The following is a 26,471-nucleotide window of genomic DNA, read 5'->3' on the forward strand; positions in this document are numbered from 1 at the left end:
TGGGCCCCTCTACTTATAATTATTGAAGTTTGTTGTGTTTTATCCTAGATGCGAAAAACAACTCTCACTTTGGGGCCAAATTATCAAGCTTCGAAAGACCGCTGCTCCATAACTTGTCCGCCTGCTCTGAGGCCGCCGACAGAAATCAACCCAATCGAATACGATCGGGTTGAATGACACCACCTGCTACCGGCCGATTGGCCGTGAATCTGCAGGGGGCGGCATTGCACATGCAGTTCACAAGAACTGCTGGTGCAATGATAAATGCCGACAGCATATGCTGTCGGCATTTATCGATGTGCGGCGGTCATGATATGCTACATTGTATCATGTCCGCTCGCACATTAATAAATAGGCCCCTTTGTATTTAAAGTTTGACTGCTCTTTGCCAAGGTTTTGTCAGGGCTTTTTTTCTTCCTTGATAGTTCAGGTTTACCAGCAACTTGCACTTTCTCTCACTATAATAAATTGCAGCCACTTGTACTGTAAGCATTCTTTGTTTTTCCAGCACTGTATATTAGCATGGGATATTAACATTAACTGCACAGTTTAGAATCATTGTGTAGTAGCAGGAAACACAGCAAAAGAAATCAACTGCAGCGCTCTGAATACAGTGATTTAAGATCCCTCCTAAGTGATATGAAACCAGAGATTGGGAGACTGGTATCACTTCATCAAGCCCATCCATCTAATTAACAGTTTTTGAACAGTTAAATAATTACTAAACGTGGTTTGTAAGACTCTTGCACAGTGACTATCAACTTTAAAAAAAAATCTGGTATCAGAATAAGGATATTTCAGTTTAAATAAAAATTTTAAAAAAATATTTTAAAATTTGAATATGCTCAATTGTTACTCCTTTAGAATGTATTGTGTCATTATCTTTATTAGGAGTCTGAAAATTATTTTTATGGGGCACCGATGTTGAGTTTATAGAACTAAGGGGGCCCCTAGCTAGCACTTTACAACACACATGAGAGAGTACATATTAGTCACTTCTGCTTGAGAAGGGCTGGTGATCGATTCCTGCTTTGTGCCGTAGAGATAATGGCGTGGCTCAGCAATGTTTGAGGACAAATTAAAGGGATCACATGCAGGACTTATTAAGCACCTTGGTACCCTGCTCACCACCAGGCTGGGGCTAAGTCCTTACAGTGGCATACTCTTCCTGCAGAGAAGGTTTCATCTACAATGCACAGGGGAGGAAAGTATAAGAGATCTGTCCCTGACCCCTTGTGCCACTGGCAACTGGACTAAGTCTAGGGAAAACAGTTACCTGCAAACTGGAGGAGGCTTCCCAGCGGGGAACTTCCCAGTGGCTTTAAAGGCACACTGAACCCAAAAATTTTCTTTTGTGATTCAGATAGAGCATACAATTTTAAGCAACTTTCTAATTTACACCTATTAGCAAATGTTCTTCATTCTCTTGGTATCTTTATTTGAAAACCAAGAATGTAAATTTAGATGCCGGCCCATTTTTGGTGAACAACCTGGGTTGTTCTTGCTGATTGGTGAATAAATTCATACACCAATAGTGTTATCCAGGGTTCTGGACTTTCTTTTTCAAATAAAGATAGCAAGAGAACAAAGAAAAATTGATAATAGGAGTAAATTAGAAAGTTGGTTAAAATTGCCTGCTCTGTCTGAATCACGAAAGAAAACATTTGGGTTCAGTATCCCTTTAAGAATCCTTGCTCATCCCTCTCTTCCAGGTTAACCCTTGAGGGAGAAGATGTTTCATCAGCACCTCTTCTATCACCTTCTTTCTCCTTGATAAAGCAAATAACTAGAGAGGGAAGTAGGGGGATACTTAAAGCGTTGGTTGGGGTGTCTTTGCCTCCTCCTGGTGGCCAGGTGAATTAATTCCCAAGAGTAAGGTCATGGAATGTCACTCTCAGAAAAAATATTGACATTACTTTGCCCCACTGTTCTGAGTAAAGTGACCAGGAGAGGGGAAGGTAGGAGACCTGCAAGCAACTGTAGGTAAACATGTTTATATAGGGGAGCAGAAAAAAATCCAGGGGGTATTTGGCCTGTCGGATGACATTCATGATCAAGCGCTCACTGCCAGTAAATAAATAAGCTGGGGCTGTAGACATAGTTTCATTTAAATGTCCCTTTAATGACAGGTCATTTTTCACTGCTGCTTTGGACTTCCCTATAAATATAATGCATATTATTGACAGTCATATGAATTATTAAGAAATATTAATCTTACTTGTAAAGATCCGGTTGTGGCTGCTCACATTCAATAGTAGCGTTTAGTGTGTCCATTTCCTGCTCACTCTGAAACGCTCTTGTATCTTGCACAGCAAAGTATGTCTAGGATTGAAAACAGAAATGCATATGGTACAGTGCAAAAACTAGATGTGAAGCTGAAAATGCGTGACTGACAATGGTTGATGGGCAGTGACATTTTGAAAAGATTCAGATAGAACATACAGTTTCAACCAATGTAACCATTTTACTTCTATTATCAAATTTGCTTTGTCACCAATAAATAGCTGGCTCTCAACAATGTACTTCTGCTCCTACTTTGGTATGCTTTTCAACAAAGGACACCAAGAGAACAAAAAATAAAGAATAGACGTGCATTGGAAAGTTGTTTAAATTGCAATGCTCTATATTGGAAAAGAATAGGGCTAGTGACACCCTATGGAGGTGCGCTAATGATAGCGGCAATGTATCGAAATCGATCAATTTAAAGGCAGCTCTCCCAAAAGTAAGAAGTCAGATGGATATCCTGTAGAACAGAAAAAGATGGTGCCACATAGAACGGTATTGTCAAGTTAAATGGAGCAAACAATCAGACGATTTCACGCTTGTTATACAAACTCAACAAACCACCCTTTACCACTAATTGTTTTGCCGAGTTTGTATAGCAAGCGTGTCGGCACAGGTGATTACGGCTCTTCATACACACCTCCTGATTTGGCTGTGCTGATTGGTACTACCTCTGATTGGTGAGACGTATCCACGTGACCAGACTGCGGATATTGCTGATTGAGTCTGTCGGGCGACTAAGAGATCCTGGCTTGCTGTTTCTAGCACCACGAGTGCCGCTCGTTATGTGAGTTCGAAATCGTCTGATTGTTTGCTCCATTTAACATGACGATACTGTTCTATGTGGCGCCTTCTTTTTCTGTTCTACAGGATATCCATCCAATGCTCTATATGAATAACAAAAACTTTAGCATTTACTTTACTGCTTCTTTAAGCATAAAGGAATAAATATTTGTGGAACATCATAAAAAAAAAATTTTTATTGGTGGTTTTAAAACAGTAATGCACTTTAAGGGAGGTAAAGTGATATGAACTTACCAACCTGTATCTCATTTCATGACAATATTGAAAATTTCAAACAGATCAGTAAAATTCCAGTTGAAAAGAATAGGCTTCTAAGAGCCTTGCACCTAATTCTAGCTTAAACGTACCATATATCAAAACGTCTGTTGTAAGTGTTTTAGATAGTATGTTCTTAAAGAAACATAAATATCAATATCAAAGGTTATTTGTGTACAATGTACTATTAATTTAGAACCCTATTTTAATATAATAATTGTATTTTATGTTTATCTTTAAAGGTTATTAGCAAACCAAATTACTCTCTGTCCTTACCTAAGTGATCCTTATCTTGTATTCTCTTTTCCGGAGATCAAATTATATGCCTCACCTATTTTGCCAACTTTTGCTAAATCATAATGAACTCCATTAGAAAATATTATTCTCCCATTAAGTCAGAATATGCACATGCACGTGAGCATCAGGTACAGGCCATCATGTGGGTGGGGTTGTAGAAATAGTTTTAATTTTTAAAAACATTTGTGTACTGTAAAATTGGGTTTCCCTTAATATCTTTCCAATTCCTTGTTATACCAGCTGCAGAGTATAAAATGTATGATAAATAGCTTCTTTAGGGTTATGTGTGTATATGAAACAGCTGGTTTGTTCTTTGAAACCACAACCCTTTAAGATGGCTTGAGCTTGCAGGTAAATTTTTTTATCACTTTCTGTACACACACATGCTTCTTTATCTGCGTTCAGTGCGGGCCGCACCTGGGTGACACCCTCCAGGGGGTGACACCACCAAAAAAAAAAAGAAATACAATGTAGAGATGCATATATTTTTTTATTAGAGGGGCCAGAATTTGTGAATATTAGTGGGACTGGGGAAGTTGTAGACACATATTTTTGAGCCAGCGCTGCAATTTCCACAAATAGTTTTCCCGGCTGCTTTTGCTTGTTTGTACTTTGCTCCTCCACTGCCCAATTTCGCTATGAATGTTGTGGGCATGCCGTGGGGCTTGCAAAGTTGTGCTGCTAGCCTAAACCTGCCTGCCTATCTGTGCTCACTGCTCAGTGGCATGTGGAGCAGTGGAGTCACTCACTGCTGTGCTGTCTCTCTAATCGGGAACTGGGAAATCATGAGGGGGATGACTGACACTGTCTCTAAAGTTACGGTACACTAAGTTCAGACTGAAGAGGTAGGAGGGGAGGGCAGGTGGAGGTCTGGGGGTGAGCAGAGAGCAGAGGTGCTTGGCCATAAGAAGCGGTAGACACGCAGCCCGGGGCTGTGCACTGACAGACTTGGAACAGAGTCAGAGAGCAGAATTTTCATAGTTTGCGCGCCTAAACCTTTTCTTTAGTGATTTATTTTTAGAGTGCTCTGTTTATCTTTCATTTGATGCTCTGCTGAGCCAGGGAGCATCTCTAGGCATGAGCTTTATAATTAATGCAGTGCAGTTTACATATTTTGTGTGTGTGTGTGTATCTGAGTGTTTTTGTGTGTGTGTGTGTATCTGAGTGTTTCTGTGTGTGTGTGTGTATCTGAGTGTTTCTGTGCGTGTGTGTGTATCTGAGTGTTTCTGTGCGTGTGTGTGTGTGTGTGTATCTGAGTGTTTCTGTGCGTGTGTGTATCTGAGTGTTTCTGTGCGTGTGTCTGAGTGTGTTTCCGAGTGTTTGTGTGTGCATCCGAGTGTGTTTTTAAGTGTGTCTGAGTGTTTGTATATGTGTGTGCCTGTGTTTTTGTGTTTGTGTGTTTGCTTTCTGGGTGGAGGGGGGGGTGACACCATAATGTACCGCACCGGGTGACACCAACCCTAGTGACGCCACTGTCTGTGTTTGTTTATCAAAGACCTATACTAAGGCCCTGATATTCAAAGATTCTCCATCCTGGAGAGAAATTGTAGTTCAGACATGTCTCCTTTATGTATGTGAAGCAGAGACATGCCCAGTGCAATGTAGCACTGCATAATATGAGAGTTTTGTTACACTTTGTGCAAGGTATTTTGTATTACTATACATTTCAGATTGGGTCCTTTCAGTATTATTGCATTTAAGCTTTGTACTTTCTCATTTGTATTTTAAAGTGTTTGTAAACTTTAGTATATCTATATACAGTATATAAAATGAATCTTAAAAACAGGGGAACTTTAATTCATCACAATATTTTAAGACAAAAAGAAAAAGTGCATAACTTTTGAAGCTCAATAGAGTATTTCTTGACCCATGATGTAGTAACATCAACCATATGCGCCCATTCACAGATAAATACAAAAAAGGTCCTAATCACCCCATAGAGGTTACATGTTGTTGTACAACTTTTTATCACTTTTCTCGCCTGCCTATAACTGTTTTGTTTTGTAGCTCATATATGCAACGCAGGAAGAATTCTGTAATCACTATTACTGTGATGTTTAGAGTCAGAATCTCTATACATTAAAGGGACATTAAACCCAATTTTTTTCTCTCGTGATTCAGATAAAGAATACCATTTTAAACAACTTTCTAAATTACTTCTGTTATCTAATTTGCTTCATTCTCTTGATATTCCTTCCTGAAAAGCATATCTAGATAGGCTCAGTATCTTCTGATTGGTGTCTGCACATATTTCCCTCATGTGATTGGCTCACCCATGTGCATTGCTATTTCTTTAAGAAAGGATATCTAAAGAATGAAGCAAATTAGATAATAGAAGTAAATTGGAAAGTTGTTTAAAATTGTATTCTCTGTCTGAATCATGAAAGAAAATGTTTGGGTTTAATGTCCCTTTAAGCCAACATTATGGGAATGATTGAAAGCCTTTTCTTTTTACTTGTGTCCCTTATTATCATTACCAGATGCATTGTCAGACTGACGTATAATATTGTTTACAACCACTCTAACTTTCATTTATGTATACTCAAGTTCTACCTCAATAAAAAGATTCTGTTTAAAAAAAATAAAAAATTAAAATTTAAAGACACTTTCACCTAGACTACGAGTTTTGCGTTCCGTTTTTAATGCTGAAAAAATGTCAATTTCAGCGTAAAAACCGGAACACAGTCATTATGAGTCTTGTCGGTATAGCTATACCGCAAGCATTTTAGCCTGTAACGCAACGTCAATCCCGCACTCAAAAAAATTACGTCTTTGCATGGGATTTCCATGGCGCTGGTATTACAGGTTGTGCAGTGAGGCTAAAATGCTTGCGTTCCAGCCTATACCGACACAATCTGTTCCGCTATCTGAAGCAGTAGTTATGATTTTTGCGCAAGAAAACTGTTACACAAAACTCATAACTAAACTGTTATAAAGTACACTAACACCCATAAACTACCTATTAAACCCTAAACCGAGGCCCTCCTGCATTTCAAACACTAAATTAAACTTATTAACCCCAAATCTGCCGCTCCTGAAATCGCCACCACTAATAAAATATATTAACCCCTATTCCGCCGCACCTAGACATTGTCACCACTATAATAAAGTTATTAACCCCTAATCTACTGCTCCCGATATCACCACCACTATAATAAAGTTATTAACCCCTATTCCCCAGCACCCCAACATCGTCCAGTCTATAATAAAGCTATTAACCTCTATTCCGCCGCTCCCCGACATTGCCGCCACTAAATAAAGTTATTAACCCCTAAACCTCTGGCCTCCCACATCACCGCCACTAAATAAACCTATTAACCCCTAAACCGCCATCCCCCCACATCGCAGAAAACTAAATTAAACTATTAACCCCTAAACCCAACAACCCCCTAACTTTAAAGTAAAACTACAATATCCCTATCTTAAAATAAATAAAAACTTAACTGTGAAATTAAAAACTAACAATTAACCTAACAGCTATTATACTAAAATTAAAACAACTATCAATTAAATAAACTAAATTACACATAAAAAACTAACACTAATAAAAAAATAATTCTAAAACTACAAAAAATAAACACTAAAGTACGAAAAACAAAATTATCCAAAATAAAAACAAATTACACCCAATCTAATAGCTCTATAAAAATAAAAAAGCCCCCCTAAAATAAAAAAATCCTAGCCTACAATAAACTACCAATAGCCCTTAAAAGGGCCTTTTGTAGGGCATTGCAGTAAAGAAAACAGCTCTTTTCCCTGTAAAAAAAAATACAAAGACCCCCCAACAGTAAAATCCACCACCCAACCAAACCCCCAAAATAACAAAAACCTAAGCTACCCATTGCCCTGAAAAAGGCATTTGTATGGGCATTGCCCTTAAAAGGGCATTTAGCTATTTTGCATTGCCCTGAAAAGGGCATTTAGCTCTTTTAAGAAAGCCCAAACCCTATTTTTTTTAAAAAAAAACACCCAAAAAAAGTTAAGGAAAACCTAGCAATAATCTCTCATCTCTCTGGGATTTCCGGGTTCCTCCCATTTTCTTAGAAAATTCATTGAGTTCTGCCCCTGTAAAGTAAGCACTGTAATCTCTCTCCAAACTAGAGAATATTTGATTATCTGGCCCATAGAAAGTAATGACTCTCTCTGGGAAACTAAAGCTGACAGTTTTTCAGTTTTAATTTAAATAAAAGAAATGCAAAGTGCAATATAATTTGTAAAAGATACACAAAAACATACAGAGTATGAGTCTAAATTGTTAAAGGGATAGAAAACTCAAAATTAAACTTGCATGTAATCTTAAAACTTAAATTCACTTTTTATTTTCAAATGTGCTTTGTTCTCTTGGTATTCCTTGTTGAAACAGAATACGCACATATCCTAAACTACTGGGACCTAGCTGCTGATTGGTTCCTGCACACATTTGTCTCTTGTGATTGTCTAACTAGATGTGTTCATCTAACAGCCAGTAGTGCAATGTTGTGCCTTCAGCAAAGGATAACAAGAGAATAAAGCAAATGTAATAATATAAGTAAATTGGAAAGTTATTTAAACTTGTATGTTCTATCCAAATCATGAAAGAAAAGTTTGGGGTTTCCTGTTCCTTTAAAGTTACACAGAAACTGTGAAAGCCTAATCAGAATTTGTAAAATCACAATCCTAAATACAGTGCTGTATACAAAATAAAATACAAAATAGAAAGTGCAAAGTTTAAATGCAATAAAATTTAATCTAAAATGTAAAGTGATATAAAATAGAAAGCACAAAGTGTAAATGCAGCAGAACTGTATATTGCACTGGGATTGTATCTCCTTCACATATACAGATATTCAGGGACCGCCCCTTGGAAAAGTATAGCAAACTCTGCCTTTTGAAAATTTCACTAGGGATCTTGCAGTGCTAGAGGGTCAATTTAGAATATATCACCTGAGTGAAGAGTTTTTGAATCTCTCTTACACCTTACTGGTAGTGTATTTTCTTCTGCTGGCTGTGTTTACATAGCTTGTCAATAGCCTACACTTAATTATAAAAAAAAAAACTTTCAGTATAGGTAGGGATACCACAGGCTAAATCAGCTATTTCAAATGCCTAAATAAAGGTATAGTAGTAATTGTAAACAACTTAAAGGGACAATCTAGTCAAAATTAAAGATAGGGCATGCAATTTTAAACAACTTTTCAATTTACTTTTATCATCAAATTTGCTTTGTTCTTTTAGTATTCTTTGTTGAAAACTAAACCTAGGTAGGCTCATATGATAATTTCTAAATCGTTGAACTGCCTCTTATCTCAGTGCATTTTTACAGTTTTTCACAGTTAGACAGTGCTAGTTCATGTGTGCCATATAGATGATATTGTGCTCACTCTCGTGGAGTTATTTATGAGTCAGCACTTATTGGCTAAAATGCAAGTCTGTCAAAAAAACTGTGATAAGGGGCAGTCTGCAGAGGCTTAGATACAAAGTTATCACAGGGGTAAAAAGTATATTAATATAACAATGTTGGTTATGTAAAACTGGGGAATTGGTAATAAAAGGATTATCTATCTTTTTAAACAATAATTCTGGAGTAGACTGTCCCTTTAATACATGCAATCTGGTAAAACAGATTAATTGGAAAAAATTAAAGGGAAGACAAATGTAGGGTAAAATGTCCCTTTAAGGACAGAGGTGCTGAACCAAAAATGGTACGGCTCCTAAGCGTATATTCTTGCTTTTTCAAATAAAGATACCAAGAGAATGAAGAAAAATTGATAATAGGAGTCAATTAAAGTTGCTTAAAATTGCATGCTCTATCTGAATCATGAAAGTTTAATTTTGACTAGACTGTCTTTTTAAATGACACAGACCATTTTGTCATTTCACCTTAATTATACGCTGTCTTGAAGTGCACCCATACATATTATGCTCTAGGGGTTTTTTTTAACAGACAAAGAGGCCTTTCTTGTGATACCCTTTACGAGTACATAATATAACAATGTATAGGAATTTAATTATGACAATGGAAAAAAATTGAGAACCCCCCCCCCAAAACCAAATTTTTGCAGCCTTCTTTAAAACCATTTCTACATAACTAGTGTAGCAAAAGAAAAATACCTCCAAAAAGATTCATCATGTTGTTCCGGATTTTAGGAATATGCCGTTATATCTAGGTTTACAAATAACTTATAGCAAATATAGACCAAATGCTACAATGATGGAATTATTGGTTTAATGCTAACATTTGCTCTGCTTGTACTGTAAGCTAAATACCCAATTCAAAACTGCTACACAAAATTGCTTGTCATTTTTGACGTGATCACTAAGTGACTGTCAAAGTGATCACATGACCATGGGACACTATTTTGGTAATCACTGGTCGGCCTCACTCCTGAGGAGTTTGTTGTTAAAGATTTAACCAGACCACTGGTACATTTTTTAAATACCCCCCAATCGGCCCCAAAATTAAGTCTGTAGTGCATTTTCAATAAAAAATATAAGCATTTTTAATTATTTTTATTAAATATGCATGAAGCAGTTTGGATGGGTTAAAAATAGCGGGTGTGGGGTTTTAGAAACAAAAGGCACTGAAAAGTGCCTTTACATTGCGGTCTATGGGGTCTCTGTTATCCCTCTAAATATATATGAATATGCTTATATACATATGTATTTATGTGTTAATTTGTGTGTATAGTTCAAGAGAGTCAAACGGTGATATATAATTCTCAAAGTATGTAAACAAACAATAGTGCAAACATGTACTCAGCTGAACTGTGTGGGAACTGGCAGTGAAGCCCATTCGCTAAAGCTGTACTGAGCCAGCAAATTTCCAACACTTGGTCACATCAGACATGAAACGCTCACCCTCTCCTCCTGTCATCTGGCGTATATCCTGTGTTCATTCAGCGGCGGAGCCTTACTAGCTTGTTTGCTCGCTCCCAAATTATTCCTCAACCACTCCACAGACGACCACCAAAGCCTATGTTAGACCGATCCTCCCAGAATGATGACGTCTGATCACAAGGTAGAGGGGAACCAACCACAGGTCAGACCGCTACCCACTGAGAGTTAGGACGGACACTGGCAATCCATAATAGAAATAAGAACAAGTAGAAGTTCCGTCCATAAAAAGTAGCTTTTATTTTGTATCTGTTAAAAGAAGGTATACATCCAAATTGAGCACAATTCAGTATGAGAAGGTTCTGTGCATCAGGATGGCTTACGCATTTCAGCCGGAGCTGTAATCATAGCCTAACACACCTGATGTACAGATGCAATTTATGCACACAGTCATTTTCTCATTGGCTAAAAACAATTTAAGAAAATACAGACCTCCTTCACTCCCTTAAAGAGCTATACAACATGCAGGTGGTTTGAAATCTTAAAGACATATTCCAGAAAATAAAGAAGCCCAATATTAATAAACCTTAAACCATTAAATTTAAGTCCCATTATATAACATTAAACATATGGGTACAATTAAACTTACAATAGTTAGTTCCCTTGAAGGTGATAGAATCAAACTTACAATAGGTAGTTCCCTTCAGGTGATAGAATCAAATTGCTAGGAAGGCAGGAGATATACTGGATTTTTAGACTGAGAACCTGTGCTCCTCATGGTCTGAATTCCGAAAATGACCATCAACTATTAGCATTTGTTTATGTCCACTGTAAAGTGTAATAGATGTATCTGAGAGACATATAACTCTTTTATAGTTGATGGGTCATATTCGGCTTCAAACTATTCTCTATGCATTTATTATTGTTTTTATTTAAATAATTTATTGGAATATGCATATAATAATGTGAACAAATTAAGATACTAATATAAGCTTATTACAGGTTTACTTTTTGGGTGTAATCTGACTTTATAGTAACCTACGTTTGCAAATTGTAGAGCATAACTAATATACCTTGCCAATACATTCAAGGGAACTACCTATTGTAAGTTTAATTGTACCCATATGTTTAATGTTATATAATGGGACTTAAATTTTATGGTTTAAGGTTTATTTATATCGTGCTTCTTTATTTTCTGGAATATGTCTTTAACATTTCTTACCACCTGCAGGTTGTATAGCCCTTTAAGGGAGTGAAGGAAGTCTATTTTCTTAAATAGTTTTTAGCTAATGAGAAAACAACTGTGTGCATAAATTGTATCTGTACATCAGGTGTGTTAGGCTATGAGTACGGCTCCGGCTGAAACACGTAAGCCATCCTGATGCACAGAACCTTCTCATACTGAATTGTGCTCCATTTGGATGTATACTTTCTTTTAAGGGATACAAAATAAAAGCTACTTTTTATGGACGGAACCTCTTTTTTCTAATTTGTGTATATACAAATATATATATGTACAGTGCTCAGCATAAATAAGTACACCCCAACAGATTTGTCAGAAAACCTTTACTTACCTTTTAGAAGAAACATTTTCTATGGGACACTATACTATAAAATACTCCCACAAATGCGAGCCCATTGATTGCAACAAAGATGCCAGGCTCATCTTCCTTGCACGTCGCCCTTCATCTGCCGCACCTCTCTGCCAATCCCTTCACTGGCTTCCTCTTGCCTCCAGGATTAAACACAAAATTCTCACTCTGACACACAAAGCCCTCAATTGCACTGCTCCCCCCTACATCTCAGACCTTGTCTCCAGATACTCTCCCTCCCGTCCCCTTCGCTCCGCTCATGATCTCCTACTCTCCTCCTCTTTTGTTACCTCCTCACATTCCCGTCTACAAGATTTCTCAAGTCTCCCATCTTATGGAACTCTCTGCCTCGCTCCACAAGAATCTCCCCTAGTTTTAAAAGCTTCAAGGGCTCCCTGAAGACTTTACTATTCAGGGACACTTACAACCTACACTAACCTTCCTATTTCCACTGCTATCCCCTAAAATCCCATAGCATGTAAGTCTATGAGCCCAGCTGTTTGTAGTTCACCTTCAAAAGAGCCGACTACAACAGTGCAACTCTCGGCAAGACACTCTCTCCCCTTTGATCCCTGTAATAGTTTTTTATATACCACCCATGTTCATAGCGCTGCAGAACCTGTTGGCGCTCTACAAAAACCTGATAATAATAATTTGTTAATTTGCAGCCACAACAAAGCATATTCCCTAGCAAATTCATTCAAACCCATGTTGCAAAAATGAATACACCCCAATAACAGTCATAGGAGCAAAGCTAAATGTCTGACAATAAATTCCTAATTAACAAGAATTCAACTACTGGTGAGTCTAATTATTTATTAAACAGGTGTTCAGCAGACAATTGATTATAAAAGTGTGTTACTTACCAAAAGAAAACCCCTTCCCATGTCATGCTGTCAGCAATGACACCACATGGAAGAGAAATATCACTGAGAAAGAAAATATTTTTTACAAAAGAAAGGTGAAGGCTACAAGAAGAAAAGCTTTACTTATCAGAATACTGTAGCAAAAGTGATACAAAGATGGAACAAAGATAGAACTGCAACCATCTCACAGAGACGTCCAGGCTGTCCACAGAAGTTAACACCTTGACAGAAGCGTCTTGATGAGAAGGGTTGAAGAAAATCGCCATACAAGTTCACTGCAGTTAGCTAAAGAAGTAGAAAGCCAAACTGGGGTGATTGTTTCCCATGACGCAATACGGTGTACACTGCAGAGGAATGGCATACATGGGTGTCGTCCACGAAGGAAGCCTCTCCTAAAGCCCGTGAACAAAAAAGCCAGCCTAGAATTTGCCAGGACACATTCTAAAAAGGAAAAAGACTACTAGGACTCTGTACACTGGAGTGATGAAACCAAGATAAATGTTTTTGGAACTGATGGCTTCAAAACTGTATGGCGTTGCAAAGGTGAGGAGTACAATGAAAAATGCATGGTGCCTACAGTGAAACATGGTGGTCACAGTGTCCTTCTGTGGGGCTGCACGAGTGCTGCTGGTGTCGGGAAGCTGCATTTCATTGATGGTATCATGAATTCATAGATGTACTGCTCTATATTGAAAGAGAAGATGCTACTATCACTCCATGTCCTTGTTCGTCGTGCAGTTTTTCAACATGACAATGATCAAAAACACACATCTAAGGCCACTGTTGCATTTCTGAAGAACAAGGTGAAAGTGATGCAGTGGCGAAGTATGTCTCCTGATCTGAACCCAATTGAACACCTATGGGGAATTCTGAAGAGACAAGTTGAGCATCACTCTCCATCCAGCATCCAGGCTCTAAAAGGTCGCTCTTGAAGAATGGAAAAAGATAGATGTTGCAATATGTCGCCAACTTGTTCATTCCATGCCTTGAAGACTTGGTGCTGTCCTTACAAATCATGGAGGTCATACAAAATACTAGATGTAGTAGTTTTGTTGTGGGGTATATTCAATTGTGCATCATCTACTTTGAGTAATCCTGAAGATTGTGTAATCTAAGTTATATTATTAATCTTTCATGTAATGAGCTAAACAAATGTTCTATGAAACTCAGTTTTGTCAAAATTCTGGAAATTTTTCTTGTGTTCATTGAGATATTGATTAAAATCTTACTTTTCAAAAGGGGTGTACTCATTTATGCTGAGCACCGTATATAATCATATACATATATATCTATATTTGCTGCCCATTCATTGGAGCTTATGGAAGCGCGTTCTCGTGAAGCATTGCACCTCACTTGTAATACCAGCGCACATTTACAAATGTGCGCTAGTATTTCCAAATTGCGGGCAAATATCGCTTTCGCAGAAGCAATATTTTGTACTCAACTTGTAATCAAGCCCATATTGCTTGTACAGTATAGTGTGCACAGCTAGTACTGTAGTAACCAGAGATGTCAGGCTGCTGAGTAGGTGTTTCTGTGCATGCAATACAGCTGTCTAGGAAGCATGGGAAAATAGTGAACAATACAAAAGTATTACACGGCTCACATCAGGAAATCGAATCACAGATTTACTCTCAATTTTAACAAATTTTGCTGCAAAATATCTAATACATATATGTGGCAACAATGTTATTTAAAGGGACAGTCAACACCAGAATTTTTGTTGTTTTAATAGATAGATAATCCTTTAATTACCCATTCCCCAGTTTTGCATAAACAACACAGTTACAATAATACACATTTTACCTCTGTAATTACCTTGTATCTAAGGGGCCGAATTATCATTGTGTGAGTGGACATGATCCGATATTGCGGATCATGTCCGCTGCACATCGATAAATGCCGACAGCATACGCTCTCGGCATTTATCATTGCACCAGCAGTTCTTGTGAACTGCTGGTGCAATACCGCCCCCTGCAGCAGGGGGTGTCAATCAACCCGATCGTATTCCATCGGGTTCATGTCTGTCCGCCACAGAGCAGGAGGACAGGTTATGGAGCAGCGGTCTTTAGACCGCTGCTTCATAACTTGTGTTTCGGGCGAGCCTGAAGGCTCGCCAGAAACACAGGGCATCAAGCTCCATACGGAGCTTGATAAATATGCCCCTAAATCTCTGCAGACTGCCCCCTTATTTCAGTTCTTTTGACAGAGTTGCATTTTGGCCAATCAGTACTCACTCCTCTGTAAATTCACGTGCATACGCTCAATGTTATCTATATGAAACACATAAACTAACGCCATTTATTGGTGAAAAACTGTCAAAATGCATTTAGATTAGAGGCGGCCTTCAAGGTCTAAGAAATTAGCTTATGAACCCCCTAGGTTTAGCTTTCAACTAAAAATACCAAGAGAACAAAGCACAATTGGTGATAAAAGTAAATTGGAAAGTTGTTTAAAATAAAAAATGCCCTATTTGAATCATGAAAGTTTTTTTTTTACTCGACTGTCCCTTTAAGTTATTCTTTTTCCACATATGACACCTTGTTTCCTGACTTCAGTATCTCTTTACATATAGTATATGTCCTGCAGATTCTATTGGAGATGTAAAAAAAAAGCACAATTATCAAAGGTAAATTACAGGAAAAATTTGCAAAAAAAATTCTAAATTTAGATGGCAAAAATGTTTTACTATGTTTAATTAAATATGTTATGGGGAGGTTTCATTTTCAGTTTAATATAACTTTTAATCCTGATTACTGTGCTTTTAAATCTGTTAACCGATATCTGCTCGGTTATACAGTTCTTTTTTTTAATTACTTATTACATTACATTCATAGGGCTATAATATTTCATTTAATTTCACTAATTTAAAGAGACATGGAAGTTAAAATAAACTTTTTTGGTTCAGACAGACCAATTTTAAGACACTTCTATTTACTTTTAGTATCACATTTACTTAATTCTCTTGGTATCCTATGGTGAAAAGTATACATAGTTGAAAAGCATACCTACATAGGAGCAGCACTGCACTAAGGGAACTAGCACACATATATGCCTCTTGTCATTGGCTCACTAGATGGGTTTAGCTATCTTCCAGTAGTGCATTGCTGCTCTTTAATTATTTGTTTTACCGCATGGGCATAGATCAATACTTTGGGATGTTTTATAAAAAAAAACTAAATTTATGCTTACCTGATAAATTGATTTCTTCTATGGTAAGACGAGTCCACGGATTCATCCATTACTTGTGGGATATTATCCTTCCCTACAGGAAGTGGCAAAGAGCACCACAGCAGAGCTGTCTATATAGCTCCTCCCTTAGCTCCGCCCCCCAGTCATTCGACCGAAGGTACAGGAAGGAAAAAGGAGAAACTACAAGGTGCAGAGGTGACCGAGTTTAAATCAAAAAATATAATCTGTCTTAAAATGACAGGGCGGGCCGTGGACTCGTCTTACCATAGAAGAAATCAATTTATCAGGTAAGCATAAATTTAGTTTCCTTCTATAAAGGTAAGACGAGTCTACGGATTCATCTATTACTTGTGGGATACAATACCAAAGCTACAGGACACGGATGAATGGGAGGGACAAGACAGATGGTTAAACAGAAGGCGCCACTGCTTGAAGAACTTTTCTCCCAGAAACAGCCTCCGAAGAAGTAAAGGTATCAAATTTGGAAAATTTGGAAAAGGTATGAAGTGAAGACCAAGTCGCAGCCTTACAAATCTGTTCAACAGAAGCATCATTTTTAAAAGCCCATGTGGAAGCCACCGCTCTAGTAGAGTGAGCTGTAATTCTTTCAGGAGGCTGCTGTCCAGCAGTCTCGTATGTCAAACGGATGATACTTTTTAGCCAAAAGGCAAGAGAGGTAGCCGTAGCTTTTTGACCTCTACGTTTTCCAGAATAGACAACAAACAAAGAAGATGTTAGAAACAACCTTAGGAAGGAATCCAGGTTTGGTACGCAGAACCACCTTATCAGCATCGAAAACAAGATAAGGCGAGTTGCATTGTAATGCAGATAGTTCAGAAACTCTTCGAGCCGAAGAGATAGTAACTAAAAATAGAACTTTCCAAGATAGCTTAATATCTATGGAATGCATAGGTTCAAACGGAACCCCTTGAAGAACTTTAAGAACTAAATTCAAACTCCATGGCGGAGCAACAGGTTTAAACACAGGCTTGATTCTAACTAAAGCCTGACAGAACGACTGAACGTCTGGAACATCTGCCAGACGTTTGTGCAGTAGAATTGAAAAAGCAGATATCTGTCCCATTAAGGAACTAGCTGATAGCCCCTTCTCCAATCCTTCTTGGAGAAAGGACAAAATCCTAGGAATCCTGATCTTACTCCATGAGTAGCCTTTGGATTTGCACCAATAAAGATATTTACGCCATATCTTATGATAAATTTTCCTAGTGACAGGCTTTCGAGCCTGAATCAAGGTATCTATGACCGACTCAGAGAACCCCCGCTTTGGATGCTGTAATGGACCTTGAATCAGAAGGTCCTGTCTCAGTGGCAGAGACCATGGTGGAAGAGATGACATGTCCACCAGATCTGCATACCAAGTCCTGCATGGCCACGCAGGTGCTATCAAAATCACTGAAGCTCTCTCCTGTTTGATTTTGGCAATCAAATGAGGAAGGAGAGGAAATGGCAGAAACACATAAGCCAGGTTGAGCCAGGGTAATTCTAGAGCATCTATCAGTACTGCCTGGGGATCCCTTGACCTGGACCCGTAACAAGGAAGTTTGGCATTCTGACGAGACGCCATCAGATCCAATTCTGGTGTGCCCCATTGCTGAATCAATTGTGCAAACACCTCCGGATGGAGTTCCCACTCCCTCGGATGAAAAGTCTGGCGACTTAGAAAATCCGCTTCCCAGTTCTCCACTCCTGGGATATAGATTGCTGATAGATGGCAAGAGTGAGTCTCTGCCCATCAAATTATTTTGGAAACCTCTATCATCGCTAGAGAACTCTTTGTTCCCCCTTGATGATTGATATATGCCCCAGTCGTGATATTGTCTGACTGGAATCTTATGAATCTGGCCGAAGCCAGCTGAGGCCACGCCTGAAGCACGTTGAATATTGCTCTCAGTTCTAGAATATTGATTGGAAGGAGAGCCTCCTCCTGAGTCCACACACCCTGTGCTTTCAGGGAATTCCAGACTGCACCCCAGCCCAATAGGCTGGCGTCCGTTGTCACTATGAGTCTCTGGTCTCTTGATCCAGATTTATCTGAGGAGATAAATTTGCAAAGTCCCCATTCCACTGTCTGAGCATGCATAGTTGCAGTGGTCTGAGATGCAAGCGAGCAAACGGAACTATGTCCATTGCCGCTACCATTAGTCCAATTACCTCCATACACTGAGCCACTGACGGCCGAGGAATGGAATGAAGTGCTCGGCAGGTGGTTAAAACCTTTGATTTTCTGACCTCCGTCAGGAAAATCTTCATGTCTACCGAGTCTATTAGAGTTCCCAGGAATGGAACTCTCGTGAGAGGGATAAGTGAACACTTTTTTACGTTCACCTTCCACCCGTGAGATCTTCGAAAAGCCAACACAATGTCCGTGTGAGACTTGGCTAGTTGGTAAGTTGACGCCTGGATTAAGGTATCGTCCAGATAAGGCGCCACAGCTATGCCCCGCGGCCTTAGAACCTCCAGAAGGGACCCTAGCACCTTTGTGAAAATTCTGAGAGCTGTGGCCAACCCGAAGGGAAGAGCCACAAACTGGAAATGCTTGTTCAGAAAGGCAAACCTGAGGAACTGGTGATGATCTTCATGGATAGGAATGTGTAGATACGCATCCTTTAAATCCACGGTGGTCATATATTGACCCTCCTGGATCATTGGCAAAATAGTCCGAATGGTCTCCATCTTGAAGAATGGGACTCTGAGGAATTTGTTTAGGATCTTGAGATCCAAAATTGGTCTGAAAGTTCCCTCTTTTTTGGGAACCACAAACAGATTGGAGTAGAACCCTTGCTCCTGTTCTGTTTCCGGAACTGGGCAGATCACTCCCATGGAATATAGGACTTCTACACAGCGTAAGAACGCCTCTTTTTGTCTGGTTTACAGACAGTTGAGAAAGATGGAATCTCCCCCTTGGGGGAGAATCTTTGAAATCTAGGAGGTAACCCTGGGTTACTATTTCTAAAGCCCAGGAGTCCTGAACATCTCTTGCCCAAGCCTGAGTGAAGAGAGAAAGTCTGCCCCCTACTAGATCCGGTCCCGGATCGGGGGCTACCCCTTCATGCTGTCTTGGTGGCAGCAGTGGGCTTCTTGGCCTGTTTACCCTTGTTCCAAGTCTGGTTAGGTCTCCAGACTGACTTGGATTGAGCAAGATTCCCCTCTTGCTTTGCGGCAGGGGAAGAGGAAGAGGGACCACCTTTGAAGTTTCGAAAGGAACGAAAATTATTTTGTTTGTTCCTCATCTTATTCGTCTTATCCTGAGGAAGGGCATGGCCTTTCCCTCCAGTGATGTCTGAAATGATCTCTTTCAGTTCAGGCCCAAATAGGGTCTTACCCTTGAAAGGGATGGCTAAAAGCTTAGTCTTTGATGACACATCAGCAGACCAGGACTTAAGCCATAACGCTCTACGCACTAAAATGGCAAAACCTGAATTCTTCGCCGCCAATTTAGCCAACTGAAAAGCGGCATCTGTAATGAAATTTAGCTAGCTTGAGAGCCCTAATTCTATCCAGAATATCCTCTAATGGAGTCTCAAGCTGAAGAGCCTCTTCCAGAGCCTCGAACCAAAAGGACGCTGCAGTAGTTACAGGAACAATGCACGCTATAGGTTGGAGAAGAAAACCTTGATGAACAAATATTTTCTTCAGGAGACCCTCTAATTTTTTATCCATAGGATCTTTAAAAGCACAACTGTCCTCAATAGGTATAGTTGTACGCTTAGCTAGGGTAGAAATAGCTCCCTCCACCTTAGGGACAATCTGCCACGAGTCCCGCACGGCGTGTGAATGGGAAACATTTTCTTAAAAGTAAGAGGGGGAGCGAATGGAATACCTGGTCTATCCCACTCCTTAGTAACAATTTCCGAAATCCTCTTAGGGACCGGAAAAACATCAGTGTAGGGCAGGAACCTCTAGGAATCTGTCCATTTTACACATTTTTTCTGGAACTACAATAGGGTCACAATCATCCAGAGTCGCTAAAACCTCCCTGAGCAATAAGCGGAGGTGTTCTAGATTAAATTTAAAAGCCGTCATATATGAATCTGTCTGAGGGAACATATTTCCTAAGTCAGAAATCTCTCCCTCAGCCAGCAAATCCCTCACTTCAGAACATTGTGAGGGTACATCTGATATAGCTAATAAAGCGTCAGAGGGCTCAGAGTTTGTTCTCACACCAGACCTGTTGCGCTTCCCCTGCAACCCAGGCAGCTTACATAAAACCTAAGTGAGGGTAGTATTCATAACTGTGGCCATATCTTGCAGGGTGAAAGAATTAGACGCACTAGAAGTACTTGGCATAGCTTGTGCGAGCGTTAACGGTTGTGACACTTGGGGAGAATTAGATGGCATAATCTGATTCTCTTCTGACTGAGAATCATCCTGCGACATACTTTTAGTAGCTAAAATATGTTCTTTACAATTTATAGACCTTTCAGTGCATGCAGGACACATTCTAAGTGGAGGTTCCACAATGGCTTCTAAACATATTGAACATTGACTTTCCTCAATGTCAGACATGTTGAACAGGCTAGTAATGAACACAAACAAGCATGAAAACACTTTATTTAGTGAAAAAATGATCTTAAAAAACGGTACTGCGCCTTTAAGAGAAAAAATGCATACACGTTCTGAAAAACAGCCTAAACATGCACCAAATTTCTAAAAATGTTGTATGTAGACACACTATAGGTAGTTAAGATTGCACCACAATTTTTTTTTAACAATTAACCCCTTAATTTCCAAACCGGATCGAAAATAGGCCCAGATCCGGAAAAAAAACCTCAGCACCTTGCCACAGCCCTGCTGTGGTCCCACCTGCCCTCAGGGATCAAAAGTGTGGGGTAAAAGCTTTGATTTGGCCCAAAACATACACCAGGGCCCTCAGAAGTTAGAGCTTGCTGCTTGCTGACAAACTAACTGCATATCTGAGGCGCGAAAATAGGTCCTGCCCATCTCACTCAATGTTTCCTCAGCCTTAAAGAACCGCACCAGAGCGTTTATAACTAGCCATGTGGGTTCTAAGACCCTAAAATTAAGCCATGTGTGCCCAAATAAAGTTGACCAAAACGTTTATTGCCCACAAAAAACGTTAAGCACTCCCTTCAAAAAACGTTTGCTCACAAACAATTGCCATTCAGTGTCAACCATATATGTAATTGGCCCCATATACAAGCTAAGTAATGCCCTTCTTTTAGCTCTAGGATTACTGCTTACCCTTACCCTCTTGGGTATAATGTCAGCCTTTCTGAAATACACAGTCTCTCCAGAAGAAATATGAGTGAACATACCTCATTGCTGCATAGCATGAAACCGTTCCTCACACTGAAGTTTCTTGTACTCCTCAGCCTCTGTGGGAACAGCAATGGACCTTAGTTACAAATGCTAAGATCATCATCCTCCAGGCAGCAGTCTTCATCCATCTGCTGCCTGAGAGTAAATAGTACAAACCGGTACCATTTAAAATAACAAACTGTTGATTGAAGAAATTAAAAACTAATATTTTATCACCTCTTTCACTTTACCCTTCCTAGTACTTAGAGTAGGCAAAGAGAATGACTGGGGGTGGAGCTAATGGAGGAGCTATATAGACAGCTCTGCTGTGGTGCTCTTTGCCACTTCCTGTAGGGAAGGATAATATCCCACAAGTAATGGATGAATCCGTGGACTCGTCTTACCTTTATAGAAGAAATATAAATACATGTCAAGGGATATTCAGGGATTCATGAAAGATATCAGTGTAACAATGTAACTAATTTTGAAAAAAAAAAGTGGTTTGGAAATAGCAAAGTGCTACTTGTATTTATTGCCCTATAACTTGCAAAAAAAGCAAAGAACATGTAAACATTGGGTATTTCTAAACTAAGGACAAAATTTAGAAACTATTTAGAATGTTTTTTTTTTTGGTGGTTGTAAATGTGTAACAGATTTTGGGGGTCAACGTTAGAAAAAGTGTGATTTTTTCCATTTTTTCCTTATATTTTATAATTTTTTTTATAGTAAATTATAAGATATGATGAAAATAATGGTATCTTTAGAAAGTCCATTTAATGACGAGAAAAAACATAATTTATTCTTACCTGATAAATTTATTTCTCTTGTAGTGTGTTCAGTCCACGGGTCATCCATTACTTATGGAATATATTCTCCTCCCCAACAGGAAGTTGCAAGAGGATCACCCAAGCAGAGCTGTTATATAGCTCCTCCCCTCACATGTCATATCCAGTCATTCGACCGAAACAAGACGAGAAAGGAGAAACTATAGGGTGCAGTGGTGACTGGAGTTATAATTTAAAATTTAGAACCTGCCTCAAAAAAGACAGGGCGGGCCGTGGACTGAACACACTACAAGAGAAATAAATTTATCAGGTAAGCATAAATTATGTTTTCTCTTGTTAAGTGTGTTCAGTCCACGGGTCATCCATTACTTATGGGATACCAATACTAAAGCTAAAGTACACGGATGATGGGAGGGACAAGGCAGGAACATTAAACAGAAGGAACCACTGCCTGAAGAACCTTTCTCCCAAAAACAGCCTCCGAAGAAGCAAAAGTGTCAAATTTGTAAAATTTGGAAAAAGTATGAAGTGAAGACCAAGTTGCAGCCTTGCAAATCTGTTCAACAGAGGCCTCATTCTTAAAGGCCCAGGTGGTAGCCACAGCTCTAGTGGAATGAGCTGTAATTCTTTCAGGAGGCTGCTGTCCAGCAGTCTCATAGGCTAAACGTATTATGCTACGAAGCCAAAAAGAGAGAGAGGTAGCCGAAGCCTTTTGACCTCTCCTCTGTCCAGAGTAAACGACAAACAGAGAAGAAGTTTGTCTAAAATCCTTAGTTGCCTGTAAGTAGAACTTCAGAGCACGGACCACGTCTAGATTATGCAAAAGACGTTCCTTCTTTGAAGAAGGATTAGGACATAATGATGGAACAACAATCTCTTGATTGATATTCCTGTTAGAAACAACCTTAGGTAAAAACCCAGGTTTAGTACGCAGGACTACCTTGTCTGAATGAAAGATCAGATAAGGAGAATCACAATGTAAGGCAGATAACTCAGAAACTCTTCGAGCCGAGGAAATAGCCATCAAAAACAGAACTTTCCAAGATAAAAGTTTAATATCAATGGAATGAAGGGGTTCAAACGGAACACCCTGAAGAACTTGAAGAACCAAGTTTAAGCTCCACGGAGGAGCAACAGTCTTAAACACAGGCTTAATCCTAGTCAAAGCCTGACAAAAAGCCTGGACGTCTGGATTCTCTGCCAGACGCTTGTGTAAAAGAATAGACAGAGCAGAAATCTGTCCCTTTAGCGAACTAGCGGATAAACCCTTTTCTAAACCCTCTTGTAGAAAAGACAATATCCTTGGAATCCTAACCTTACTCCATGAGTAACTCTTGGATTCACACCAATATAAATATTTACGCCATATCTTATGGTAAATTTTTCTGGTCACAGGTTTCCGAGCCTGGATTAATGTATCAATAACCGACTCAGAGAAACCACGCTTCGATAGAATCAAGCGTTCAATCTCCATGCAGTCAGCCTCAGAGAAATTAGGTTTGGATGGTTGAAAGGACCCTGAATTAGAAGGTCCTGCCTCAGAGGCAGAGACCATGGTGGACAGGACGACATGTCCACTAGGTCTGCATACCAGGTCCTGCGTGGCCACGCAGGCGCTATCAGAATCACCGATGCTCTCTCCTAATTGATCTTGGCAATCAGTCGAGGCAGTAACGGAAACGGTGGAAACACATAAGCCATGTTGAAAACCCAAGGGGCTGCTAGTGCATCTATCAGCACCGCTCCCGGTTCCCTGGACCTGGATCCGTAGCACGGAAGCTTGGCGTTCTGGCGAGATGCCATGAGATCCAGTTCCGGTTCGCCCCAACGAAGAATCAGTTGAGCAAATATCTCCGGATGAAGTTCCCACTCCCCCGGATGAAAGGTCTGGCGACTTAGAAAGTCCGCCTCCCAGTTCTCCACGCCTGGGATGTAGATCGCTGACAGGTGGCAAGAGTGAGACTCTGCCCAGCGAATTATCTTTGAGACTTCTAACATCGCTAGGGAACTCCTGGTTCCTCCTTGATGATTGATGTAAGCTACAGTCGTGATGTTGTCCGACTGAAACCTGATGAACCTCAGTGTTGCTAACTGAGGCCAAGCTAGAAGAGCATTGAATATTGCTCTTAATTCCAGAATGTTTATTGGAAGGAGTTTCTCCTCCTGAGTCCACAACCCCTGAGCCTTTAGGGAGTTCCAGACTGCGCCCCAGCCTAGTAGGCTGGCATCTGTTGTTACAATCGTCCAATCTGGTCTGCGAAAGGTCATTCCTTTGGACAGATGAACCCGAGACAACCACCAGAGAAGAGAATCTCTGGTCTCCTGGTCCAGATTCAGTAAAGGGGACAGATCTGAGTAATCCCCATTCCACTGACTTAGCATGCATAAATGCAGCGGTCTGAGATGCAGGCGCGCAAATGGCACTATGTCCATTGCCGCAACCATTAAACCGATTACTTCCATGCACTGAGCTACTGATGGGCTTGGAATGGAATGAAGAACACGGCAAGCATTTAGAATTTTTGATAACCTGGACTCCGTCAGGTAAATCTTCATCTCTACAGAATCTATAAGAGTCCCTAGAAAGGGAACCCTTGTGAGTGGTAACAGAGAACTCTATTCCATGTTCACTTTCCACCCATGCGACCTCAGAAATGCTAGAACTCTCTCTGTATGAGACTTTGCATTTTGAAAACTTGACGCTTGTATCAGAATGTCGTCTAGGTACGTAGCCACCACTATGCCTTGCGGTCTTAGTACCGCCAGAAGCGAGCCCAGAACCTTTGTAAAAATTCTCGGAGCCGTAGCTAACCCGAAGGGAAGAGCTACAAACTGGTAATGCCTGTCTAGAAAGGCAAACCTTAGGTACCGATAATGATCTTTGTGAATCGGTATGTGAAGGTAGGCATCCTTTAAGTCCACTGTGGTCATATACTGACCCTCTTGGATCATGGGTAGGATGGTTCGAATGGTTTCCATCTTGAACGATGGAACCCTTAGGAATTTGTTTAAGATCTTTAGGTCTAAGATTGGCCTGAAGGTTCCCTCTTTTTTGGGAACCACAAACCGATTTGAGTAAAAACCTTGCCCTTGTTCCGTTCGCGGAACTGGGTGGATCACTCCCATCACTAAGAGGTCTTGTACAAATTGTAGAAATGCCTCTTTCTTTACTAGGTTTGTTGATAACCTTGACAGATGAAACCTCCCTTGTGGAGGAAAAGTTTTGAAGTCCAGAAGGTATCCCTGAGATATGATCTCCAACGTCCAGGGATCCTGGACATCTCTTGCCCAAGCCTGGGCGAAGAGAGAAAGTCTGCCCCCCACTAGATCAGTCTCCGGAAAGGGGGCCCTGTCTTCATGCTGTCTTAGGGGCGGGAGTAGGCTTTCTGGCCTGCTTGCCCTTGTTCCATGACTGGTTGCCTTTCCAACCCTGTCTGTAACGAGCAGTAGTTCCTTCCTGTTTTGGAGCGGAGGAAGTTGATGCTGCTCCTGCCTTGAAATTACGAAAGGCACGAAAATTAGACTGTTTGGCCTTTGATTTGGCCCTGTCCTGAGGAAGGGTGTGGCCCTTACCTCCAGTAATGTCAGCAATAATTTCCTTCAAGCCGGGCCCGAATAAGGTCTGCCCTTTGAAAGGAATATTCAGAAGTTTAGATTTAGAAGTCACATCTGCTGACCAGGATTTAAGCCATAGCGCTCTGCGCGCCTGGATGGCGAATCCGGAATTCTTAGCCGTAAGTTTGGTTAAATGCACTACGGCATCCGAAACAAACGCATTAGTTAGCTTAAGCGTTCTAAGCCTGCTCAAAGTCTCATCCAATGGTGCTGTGCGAATCGCCTCTTCCAGAGACTCAAACCAGAATGCCGCTGCAGCAGTGACAGGCGCAATGCATGCAAGGGGCTGTAATATGAAACCTTGTTGAACAAACATTTTCTTAAGGTAACCCTCTAATTTTTTATCCATTGGATCTGAGAAAGCACAACTATCCTCCACCGGGATAGTGGTACGCTTGGCTAAAGTAGAAACTGCTCCCTCCACCTTAGGGACCGTCTGCCATAAGTCTCGTGTGGCGGCGTTTATAGGGAACATTTTTCTAAATATCGGAGGAGGGGAAAAGGGCACACCAGGTCTATCCCACTCCTTGCTAATAATCTCTGTAAGCCTTTTCGGTATAGGAAAAACGTCAGTACACACCGGTACCGCATAGTATTTATCCAGCCTACATAATTTCTCTGGGATTGCCACCGTGTCACAATCATTCAGAGCCGCTAACACCTCCCCTAGAAACACGCGGAGGTTCTCA

At 40.1% G+C, this 26,471-nt stretch overlaps 1 protein-coding gene across 1 annotated transcript in view; it reads right to left on the reverse strand.

The window, feature by feature from the left end:
- The window catches only part of ATP11A (ATPase phospholipid transporting 11A), a 413,089-nt gene that overhangs the window by 122,806 nt on the left and 263,812 nt on the right, over nucleotides 1-26,471 (reverse strand). The window contains exon 7 of the mRNA XM_053707775.1: nucleotides 2,219-2,322. Within this exon, the coding sequence (XP_053563750.1) occupies nucleotides 2,219-2,322 (104 nt within the window). The remainder of the gene's footprint in view (nucleotides 1-2,218; nucleotides 2,323-26,471) is intronic.

This window comes from Bombina bombina, chromosome 3, assembly GCF_027579735.1.
Source record: "Bombina bombina isolate aBomBom1 chromosome 3, aBomBom1.pri, whole genome shotgun sequence".
Taxonomy (NCBI): domain Eukaryota; kingdom Metazoa; phylum Chordata; class Amphibia; order Anura; family Bombinatoridae; genus Bombina; species Bombina bombina.